The sequence below is a fragment of the Gracilinanus agilis genome, chromosome 3 (genome assembly GCF_016433145.1).
Source record: "Gracilinanus agilis isolate LMUSP501 chromosome 3, AgileGrace, whole genome shotgun sequence".
Lineage (NCBI taxonomy): Eukaryota > Metazoa > Chordata > Mammalia > Didelphimorphia > Didelphidae > Gracilinanus > Gracilinanus agilis.
The window spans coordinates 31084239-31095408 of NC_058132.1; the positions used below are offsets into that span (position 1 = coordinate 31084239).

Consider the following 11170-nt stretch of genomic DNA (forward strand, 5'->3'; position numbering starts at 1 on the left):
GAAGGAAGGAAGAAAGGAAGGAAGGAAGGAAGGAAGGAAGAAAGGAAGAAAGGAAGAAAGGAAGAAAGGAAGAAAGGAAGAAAGGGAAAGGAAGGAAGGAAGAAAGAGAAAGGAAGGAAGGAAGGAAGGAAGGAAGGAAGGAAGAAAAAAAGAAAGAAAGAAAGAAAGAAACATATGGAAACATATGATTTATCACTTGTATATATGGGCATAAGATTTGGGGTTTTGGTTCTATAAGATTATTGACTTACAAAAATGAATAATATGGAAATATGTTTTGCATGATAAGACACATATAACTCAGTTTGAATTGCTTTTCAGCACTGAGTAGGGGAGGGAAGAGGGGAGGGAGGCAATTTTCATCATAAAACTTCCGGAAACTTATGTGGAAATTTGTTATTAAAAAATAGAATGAGGCTACTGTAGGGTGAAGACATATATTCCCTTCTCTCTCTTGCCTTGTTCATGACTAGTCCCCTTAATTCAGGTGAATGGAACATTGAAATGGGGGTACAGTATATGGAATATTAAGCCTGGAGTAGTTCAAATCTGACCTCAGACATTTACTGGCTGTATGACCCTGGGCAAGTCACTGAACCCTATTTGCCTCAGTTTCCTCATCTGTAAAAATGAACTACCAAGAAAACCCCAAATGGTGTCAATAAGAGTCAGACATACCTGAAAAGTGACTGAACAATGCCATGGAGTCTCTAAAAATGGATCATTGCAATGAACATTGCAAATTTAAAAAATGAGCTTGGCCCCCCCCAAAATCTAGAAGATTTCTACAGGGGATCCATGGGTGTCAAACCTATACATTATCAGCTCTGTCTCCATAGGTTAATTAGTTTTACTGATTTATTTTCTTTTTTAATTTCTCTGTTCTATGGGACAGGGAAGGAGGAAGGATAAAGAGGGAAATTTAGGCACTCAAAAGAAATCCCTAAATAATTTTAATTGGTGATTTTAGTGTCCCCTCATCCCAGGGAAAGACAGAGATGGGGTGGTGTTCCTACAACGGAGTCCATACTGTTGGTCAGTTCCCAAAGGTAGGATGGCTTCTACCCTCCCCCCAGAACCAGTTAGTAGAGGCAGAGAGAGACCTAGGCGTTGGCATCTATGGGCAAAGGGTAGGGGAGGGCATTGCAGGCAGAGCTGGAGTGGGGGGGGGGGCACAGTGAAACAGCACCGCCTTTAGAAGCATCCCCAGCACTGAGCAGAGGACAGCCTTTAGCTCAGAGCTCCGAGTGGCCACAGCTCTGTCTGCCTTGGGTGAGGGGAACAAGGTGCTTGGGTGGCGCAGGGGGAAATACTCGATGTGGAGCCAACAGGGACCCTTCTGGCCTGCAGATGATTCATTCTCAGATCCCAGCACTGGAGCCTGAGCCTGGACCCCCAAGAGGCTGGCTCTGGATGGACAGAAGGGTCTGGAGAGAGAGCTGAGAGCTGACCAGCTGAACGGACTGTGGAAGGGCTACCTTCAGGGAGAGGGCAGCAACTAAGACCCCAGAGGAGAAAAGTTAGATGCTAGGCAGCCCTTCTTCCTAAGTCCTAGGGCCAGAGGCAGGGGCATGCCCCACAGCGAGCTACTGGGCCAAGGGGACAAGGGCTGAGGAACCCACCCAAACTGTCTTCCTGCTTTCTGAAGTCTGTGCCAAGGCCAAGAAGATGTCTGAAGCTGAAATGGAGGCAGAAGTGGAGGATGGGGTGTCTGACACTTCACCCATGCTGCCTGGGCCCCCCTCACTCCGCCTAAGAGCTCCCCAACTTCGCCCAGAGCCCCTGGGTCCTGCTGGTCGCTGCCTCTGGGCGCTGATGCTGGCCACTGCCAACCTGACCCTCCTCCTTCTCCATCTGCTGCTGCCCATTGCTGTGTTCTCTCTGGCCCTGCTGCCTTCTGCTGCTGTGGTCTACCTGGGTTTCCATTGTCACTCCAGGGTGAGCTACAGACTGGAGAAGAAGGGAGGGAGGGGAGGAAGGCAAGCCCGGGATGGTAGGGGAGGAGGGATGGGCCTGAATTGGGTTCAGAGGTTGGGTCACTAGAATGAGGGGATTCAGAGGTGCTGGGGCCCAGGGAGTGAGGGAGCTGGACAAACTTGGAGGGACACGGATGAGTTCTGGGGGGCACGGGCCCCAGAGTCAAGGATGGCAAGCAGAAGGATGAGGACCACTTGGTCCTGAGTGATGGGGGTGGATGGGTTTGAAGGCCCCAGAGAACTGGGAGGGGATGGCCAGAGACCCAACGGGCCTTAAGAAGAGAGGGTGGGGTAGTCTGAGCTGATCTGGTCAGGGTAGCCCCAACTTTGAACAAAACCAGCCCCGGATTATGGGTACTCTGGGGAAAAAAAGTCAGGTAAGCAGAACCCTGTTATATCTGGGGTCCAGGATTGCCCCAGCCCCATGTGAGGCCTTACAGAGGAGCTGCATTTATTTTAATGCTAAGGTTCATGTAGGGTCAGAATCGAGCAAGGCATCCTGGGTGGGGGCTTCTCCCCTCTAACCCTTCCAGAGAACTTGAACCCTAAAGAGTTAAAGTGCAGGCTGAGGTTTCATGAGATCTTTGTTTCTCTCTATGGGTGAGAAGATCTATTGTTTGGCATGATGGGATGGGGGTGGGGGAGAACCAGTTCTCCTCCTTCCCTGCTCTGGAGGGCCTCCCCTCCTGGTACCAAGGGCCACCAGATGGCAAAAGGATGGGGCCTCTGCCAAGGCTTCAGGGAGCCAAAGATTGTTCTAGTCAGAATGTGATTGTGAGTGTGTTTGTGTTTGTGTGTGTATGAGAGAGGGAGAGAGAGAGACAGAGACAGAGACAGAGAGAGAGAGAGAAAGGGAGAGAGACAGACAGACAGACAGACAGAGAGAGAGAGAGAGAGAAAGGGAGAGAGAGAGACAGACAGATAGAGAGAGACAGAGAGAGAGAGAAAGGGAGAGAGAGAGACAGACAGACAGACAGACAGAGAGAGAGAGAGACAGAGAGAGAGACAGAGGCAGAGACACAGAGAGAGAGAGACAGAGAAAGGGAGAGAGACAGAGAGACAGAAACAGAGACAGAGAGAGAGAGAAAGGGAGAGACAGAAACAGAGAGAGAGATGGGTGAGTGGGGAATAAAATATCTATTATCCTGAAGTCACATCAGTCAGTGAGTATCAAGCACCCACTGTGTGCCAGCCACTTTATCTTTTAAGTGCTGGTGATAAAAAGACAAAGGTCTTTTGCCCTCAAGGAGTTTCTGTCCTGCCAGGGCAATGGGTGCCCCCTTTTCCCTTCTCCTGCCCTCTAAATGGGCAGCCCCCTTCTCCTCCCTTCTTCTTCCACAGACAAGCAAATACAAAGTAGGTTCAAGGGAGACACAGATACCCAAGCGGAAGGGAGGTAGTATGATAACGGTAACAAATAACATTTATACAGTGCTTACTTAATGCCCTGCACTGGGCTTTCTAAACTATCTCTCTTGATCTTCCTGGAAGATGGACCCTAGGAGGCAGGCACTGTGAGGATTTCCATTTTACAGATGAGGTAACTGAGGCAAAGAGGTCGACCAGGGTCACACAGCTAGTAAGTGTCTGAGGTCTCTTTTGAACTCAGGTCTTTCCCACTCTGATCCTGGAGCTGTAGCCACTGTGCCACCCACCTGGGGTGCCTTCTAACCCAGAAATGTTGTGTTGATTGGCCCTGAGCTTAGTTGGAAGTGGGGGTGGGGAGAGTGAGGAGGAAACTGAGAGACGGGGGAGAGCTGAGTGCTGAGAAGCCAGGGGAGCAGGGATTGAATGAAGGTAAAGGGTGGAAAGTAGGGAAAAGACTGACCCTGAGGAGTAAGAAGATGTGGGGGAGGGGCTGAAGGGGTAACTGATATGGGGGTGGGGCTCCCCCTCCTTTCCCCTGCTCCTCTTGCAGCCAAAGTAGGAAAAGCAGGAGGGGAGGGGGCGAATTGAATAGAAAGGGATCGGAGAACACACAGGGTTGGAGAACATTTCAGGATGTCAGGAGGGCCCCAGGAAGTCTGCAGGCTGGGGAGGTCTGGGGGGGGGTCTGTGCCCCACCCTCTCCCACAGTACGGTGGGGTACTAGGTCCGTGGAGGAGGAGGGTGCTGCCCACGCTCCGCTTTCTTCAGTGGTACGGGAGGGGGCTGGCTCTGTGCCCCGCCCCTCACAGAGAAGGGGGTGCTGGGTCTGCGCCCCCAACTTCCTCCCACCACCTTCATCCAGGTGTTGCGCTCGGACTCCCGCCCGTGCCGGGCCCTGCTGGATGACCGCAGCTCCTCGGCGCTCATCGTCCTAGGCTTCCTGACGCTGCCCCCTATGCTGGTGCTGGCCTCCGCTGCCTATGGCCGCCTGCTCCGCCGCCTGTGCCCGCTGCTGCCGCTGCCGCCACCGCCCTGGGCCTCTGCCTGCGCCCGGGGCTCCGCGGCCAAGGTCCAGGGGAGCTGCATGGAAGCCCAGGACCGATGGGAGGGCGGCATCCAAGCCCGAGAGTGGGTGTGAGCCAGGTCCTAGTCACCGATCAGCCCCAAGGGCACCCCCCAGCTCCAGGCCATGGGATCCCCAAACCTCTCCACCCCACCTCAACTCGAACCCGATGCCCTGTCCCCTGGAGCCCCTAGGGTCTTGCCTTTCCTGTTCTGGGGGTCCTAGGAGGCCCCCTCTCCGGAAGGGACACTGAGTTCAGAATGCAGGCTTTCCCCTCACCAGAAGACCCCAGTGGCAAACCTTCAGGCTCCTCCCAAAGGTTGCCCACTAAAAATCCCAGGGTTCCCTACCCTCGGGGGACCCAAAGCCCCCGGCTTGGCACCAAGAAGTCTCACACTTGGGAACCTCAAGAGGTCCAAGAGCCCTAGCCTTGAGGGACTCTGAACCTCACCGATGACCAAGCCCCCAACTTCCCCATCCCCTCATTCCTCAGAGATTCCCTAATCCACCTTGGCCCCCTGGGTTTCCTGGATAGTCTCTGCCAGAACAGACACCAGACCAGAGGTCTCTCCATCCCTGCCCACTTGGCCCCAGACTCGGCCCCTCCAGCCCAGCTGTCCACCTTCCCCCCAAGTTCCAGATCTCCAGGCCCTCAGCTCAGGAGGCACGGGTGGAGCACAGGCCCCATCCCACCCTGGGCCTGGCCCCAGCAAGGACTCAGTGAAGCACCCTGGTTTACCCCTCAGGAACCTCTCCTTCCCTAGCATCCCTCCACCCCACCTGCTTGTCTGTTGACTGCCATGAGAGTCAATAAAATAGACCCCCGGGCCCAAGCTTGTGTTCTGGAGTGGGTAAGGGAAGGGGGAGAATTACACTCAGGTTCTAGATGGCCCAGAGCCTTTGGGGTGGAAGGAAGGAATCTGGACCCTGGGTGGGGCATCTACCTCTACCTGACTCCCCCCTCAAATTCTCTATTGGGGTGAGACTTTGCTGATTCCCCTTCTCCCTGCTGCCTCCTCCTTCCTCAAATAATCTTGCATTAGGCATCTTTGGATAGGGCATATGACCCGGAAAAACGGAAGCTTCTGGAAGGCCAAGACTGTTTACTTCTGCTCTGTACCCCTACCTCCTGGCACAGTGCCTAGTACATAGTAAACAGGTGGAGGGAAGAAGAGAATGAGCATTTATCTAATTAGCCTACTAAGTATCAAACGGTTTGTAGATATTTCTGTTGCTGTTCAATCATTTCAGTCATGCCTGACTCTTCCTGACTCCATTTGGAGTTTTCTTGGTAAAGATACTGGAGTGGTTTGCCATTTCCTTCTCCAGTTCATTTGACAGATGAAGAAACTGAGGTAAAGCAGTTGTGTCTGACTCTGTGGCCCCATTTGGGTTTTCTTGGCAGAGATACTGGCGCGGTTTTCCATTTCCTTCTTTAGCTCATTTTACAGATGAGAAAACAGAAGCAAACAGGGCAAAGTGACTTGCCCAAGGTCACACAGCTGGTAAGTGTCTAAGGTCAGATTTGAACTCAGGAAGATGAGTCTTTCAGACTCTAGGCCTGGTGTTCTAGGCATTGTGAAGCCACCTCACTGCCTAGATATTATGATATCTTAGTTAATTTTCACAATAACTCTGTGAGGTGGGATGCTATTATGATGCCTGTTTTGCAGTTGAGGAAACTGAGACCAATAATGGTTAAATGGTTTAGCCTACACTTATTAAATGCTTATTAGGTTTGGATCCTCAGCCAATTATTGCCTGTGTGACATTGGGCAAGTTTCTTAACCTCCCTGGCCTCCCCTGGGTTTTGGTTTTGGTTTTTGAATTTGGAAAATTTTATTTGATTAATTAATTTAGAATGTTTTCCCATGGTTACAAGATTCATGTTCTTTCCCTCCCCTGCCCCCACTTCCCTCCCTTAGCTGACACACAATTCCACTGGGTTTTACATGTGTCATTGATCAAGACCTATTTCCATATTATTGATAGTTGCATTAGGGTGGTCATTTAGAGTCCACATTCCTAATCATATCCTCATCGAACCATATGATCAAGCAGTTGCTTTTCTTCTGTGTTTCTGCTCCCACAGTTCTTTCTCTGGAGGTGGATAGCGTTCTTTCTCATAAGTCCCTCAGAACTGTCCTGGGTCATTGCATTGCTGCTAATACAGAAGTCCATTACATTCGATTGTACCACAGTGTATCAGTCTCTGTGTACAATGTTCTCCTGGATCTGCTCCTTTCACTCCATCAATTCCTGGAGGTCGTTCCAGTTCACATGGAATTCCTCCAGTTCATTATTCCTTTCAGCACAAGGGCTTCAGGTTTGTCATCTATAAAAGAGTCAGCTAGATGACCTCTGTGGTCCCTTCCAGGTACAGACCAAGAGCCTTGTAGACAGCCCTTCATAGCCTCTTTTTGGAGAAAGCCCAAAATCCAACCAGTACTTAACTAAGATCCCCTCTAGATCCTCCCCTGGCCAATGGCTCTCCAGCTGCAATTGAGGACCTACAGGGAAGGGGAGCCCAGTCCCTCTGGAGGCAGTGCCCTCCATTTCCCACCATCCTTCATTGTTAGGAAGTTTCCTGGTTTCTGACCCACTGGTTCTAGTCTTGCCAACTGCAGAACAAGTTTATTCTCTCTTAAAGAAATAGTTAGAATGTGCCAAACTGAAATGCTCAGTTGAGAACATTTGGGGAGGGGGGGGAGGGAATGGGGATGAGGGAGTGGCAAGGGAATGGGAAGGAACTAGACCAGCGTTTGTATAGGGAACTCCCACTAAGAAAACTCCTTCCAGCTGCTCTGGATCATGGTGGAAAGGCCTGACATGACTTCGAATCAGGAAGACCTGGGTTCAGATCCCATCTCAGCCATTTGCTAGCTATGACACTCTGGGCCACAGTCTCTTTAGCTATAGAATGAGGGGAGTGGGCTCGATGGCCTCTAAGGTTCTTCCAGCTCTCTACCTATGATCCTATATGGTCTTGTACTGAAAAGTTAATGACTTACTCTAGGTCATTCAAGCCATGCCCATCAAAGCCCTATACTCTCTCTCAGCCAAGAACACAAAATAAATAATGGCAGAATCTCTGCCTTCAAGAGAAGAGGGAAGTGGAAAAGGAATTTATTAAACACTTACTACATGCTAAGTGCTTTGGAAATCTTCCATTTGATCCTCACAATAACCTTTGGAAGATACCTGCTATTATTATCCTCATTTTCCAGTTGAGGAAACTGAAGCAGGCAGAAGGTAAGTCACCTAGTAAGTTTCTAAAGTCAAATTTGAACTCAAGCCTTCTGGACTCCTTTCCCAATATTCTATCCACTGTGTCTCCTAGCTGCTACATGTGAGATACAACTTGTACATCAAAAATTACCGAATGACAAAGAAGATAACTAGGGCAAGTATAAATTCCCTAGGAAACATTGGAGGAGGGAGAGATGGCTTCCCCCTACCCCCTCATAGGAATTCAGGGGATTCTTGAAGTGGTAATTCAGAGAGGAAGGGACTTCATCTGGAGGCAGATTACTGCAGGGAAAGGCAAGCTGGGATTGGAATTAGAGGAGCTGGGTACAAAGTCCACCTCTGCCAATACCTGACTGACCTTGGATAGGGGACCTCAGTTTCCTTTTCTGTAAAGTGAGGGGATTGGTTTGGATATTCTCTAAGGTCCCTTCTAGCTTTAATAATAATAGCTATCTGGGGAAGCTGGGTGGTTCAGTGGATTGAGAGATGGGAGATCCTAGGTTCAAATATGGCCTCAGATACTTCCTAGCTGTGTGACCCTGGGCAAGTCACTTGACCCCCATTGCCTACCCTTACCTCTCTTCTGCCTTGGAGCCAATACACAGTATTGACTCCAAGATGGAAGGTAAGGATTTTAAATTAAAAAAATAATAATAGCTATCCTGTTCTTTTTGTGGAGGCTAAGAATTGGAAACTAAAGAGATATTCCTCCACTGGGGGAATGGCTGAACAAAGTGTGGCCTATGATGGGGAAGGAATACTATCATGCTGTAAGGAAAGATGAACAGGATGATTTCAGAAAGAGCTGGGAAGACCTACATGAACTGATGCAGAGTAAAATGAGCAGAACCAGAAGAATATTGTACACAATAACTGAAACATTGTGAAATGATTGAATGTGATAGTCTGCTACTAAAAGCAATACAATGATCCAGGACAATTCTGAGGGAATTAAGACAAAGACTGCTCTCCACCTCCAGAGGAAAATCTGTTGGAGTACAAATGCAGATGAAAGGATACAATTCTTCACTTGTTTATATGGGTACATGATTTGGGGTTTTGGTTTTATAAGATTATTTGATTACAAAAATGACTAATATGGAAATAGGTTTTGAGTGATAATAGATGTATGACTCAGTGGAAGTGCTTGTCAGCTCTGGGAGGGGGGAGGGAGACAACATGAATCATGTCACTCTGGAAAACTTATGTATACTTTGTTACTGGAATAAAATAAAGTTAAAATTAAAAAATAATAACAACAGCTATCATTTATATAGCACTTCTTTGGGCAGCTAGGTGGCGCCATAGTGAATAGTACATCAGATCGAGTGTCATCTTCCTGAGTTCAACTCTGGTCTCAGACACATTTTAGCTATGCAACCCTGGGCAAGTCACTTAACCCTGTTTGCCTCAGTTTCCTTATCTGTCAAATGAGCTGGAGAAGGAAATGGCAAACTGCTCCAATATCTTTGCTAAGAAAACCCTAAATGGGGTCATAAAGAGTCAGACATAACTGGTTCGCCTCAGTTTCCTCATCTGTAAAATGTCTTGGAAAAGGAAATGAAAACCATGCCAGTATCTTTGCTAAAAAAAACAACAACCAAAATGGGGTAACAAAAAGTTGGACATGACTGAAAAACAACTGAACACAAACAATATGGCATGATGTGTCAGGCATCACGCTTTACAAACATTTTGTTGGATCTTTAGATCCAGGATCTGATAGAGATGAGAAGGGAGAGCCCATTCCAGGCACTGGGATATATCGAGAGTAAAGGTAGGAGAATGGGAACAATGAGTTGGTTGGCAGTAAATAGGAGCCGAGAAAAAGAATAATGGGAGATGAATAAGGCCATGGAGACAATCTAGGTGCCACATCAAGGTGGGGCCTTGATTATCAGAGGAAGGAATTTCCATGGAATTCTACTGATGGATTTTGGGAAAAGAGACTCCTCCTAGTAGAAAACACTCGTTCTCTCAGCTCCGGACATTTTCCTTGGCCACCTCTCATACTTGGGATGCTTTCTCCCCTTGGTTTTGCTTGAAGTTCCAACTAAAATTTCACGTTATGGAAGAGATCTTTTCTGATCTTCTGATCTTAATGTTAGTATCATTCTTTGGTAGATTTTTTCCTAGTTATCCTGTATATCTCGTTTGTATATAATTATTTGCAGGTTATCGTCTCCATTAAATTGTGAACTCCTTAAGGGCAAGGCTTGTCTTTTGCCTTTCTTTGTATCTCTAGCACTTATCAGAGTGCCTGGCACATAGTAGGAGGGCTTAAGAGGTGCCAGAGTGGAGGCTGGAAGCCAAGCAATCAGGGAGGAGGCAAGAGCCTGATTTAGAACGGTAGCCATTTATTGGGAGAGAAGGACTCAAAGTCCTTGGAGAGCTAGCCTTGAAGTCTGATTAGGTCGGTGGGGGGAGGAGTCAGAGGGTCCAAAGGGAGATAGAAGAGTGGAAGATGTCACCAAGCTTACACAAGCCTGGGGATTATGGGGCCACCCGCCTTGAGGAGTCTCCAAGAAGATAAATAACCCTCAAGATGCTGCTGAGTCTTAATCTCGAAAGTTTTCAGAAGGAATGCTGGTGGGTCAAGATTGAAGGAGAAGGACTTCAGGATAAACAAGAGGATAAAGTCCATTCCTGAACCCCTGGGTTCCTCCTCCAACTCCAAAGGAAGTCAGGTCTTACTACCCTGGCTGGCCAGGAGATGGCGCCTGAGGCTGTGAAGGCTGCCCTTTGCTGGGCTCTCCATAAGAGAGGGTATCTGGGCCCAGCCAGAAGTCACAGGATCATTGGAAACTAGACTTACAGCTGGAAGGAACCCCAAAGCCCATCTAGTCCAATTTCCTCATTTTACAGATGGGGATTCTGAGGGCCAAGGATGCTAAGTTCCTAGGATCATAAATTTAGAGCTGCAAAGGACTTGAGAGGCTCTCTAGTCCAATTTCCTCATTTTACAGATGGGGATACTGAGGCTCAGGGATGTTAAAGGACTTGTCCAAGGTCATATCAGTACTGGGTAGCTGAGGCAGAATTTGAACCCAGGTCCTTTGGCTCCACATCCAATGTTCTTTCCACAGAGGGAAGGCATTTACAGCTTTTCTATTACATGCCCAGGAGATGGATCCCAGAAATCCAGAGTCATTTGATTTTTAAAGGAATGGCATGAAAGTATATGCAAAATAGTGTGTGAATTAATTGATAGGGTTTTGTGTTGGGGAAAAAGCAAATGGTGAAAGCTCAGGAAGTAGAAGGGATCTGTTAGGAATCTCATTGCCTCCCCCTGCTGCTCCTGACCTTCCCTGCTTAGTCTCTCTTCAGTTGCTCTCCTAGCCCTCAGATAGGCTCTTTTTCCATCCATCCATCCATCCATCCATCCATCCATCCATCCATCCATCCATCCATCCACTTCTCCCTCCCTCCCTCCCTCTCTCCTTCCTTCTTTCCTTCCTTCCTTCCTTCCCTCCTTCCCTCCTTTTCTTCCTTCCTTCCTTCCTCTCCTCCCCCT

General features: G+C 48.5%; 1 protein-coding gene across 1 annotated transcript in view; it reads left to right on the plus strand.

The window, feature by feature from the left end:
* Positions 1-1668: 1668 nt before the first annotated feature.
* Positions 1669-11170, plus strand: part of VWA1 (von Willebrand factor A domain containing 1) — a 71215-nt gene continuing 61713 nt past the window's right edge. The window contains exons 1-4 of the mRNA XM_044668637.1: positions 1669-1938; positions 4207-4476; positions 5172-5258; positions 7635-7659. Coding sequence (XP_044524572.1) covers positions 1669-1938; positions 4207-4476; positions 5172-5258; positions 7635-7659 — 652 coding nt within the window. The remainder of the gene's footprint in view (positions 1939-4206; positions 4477-5171; positions 5259-7634; positions 7660-11170) is intronic.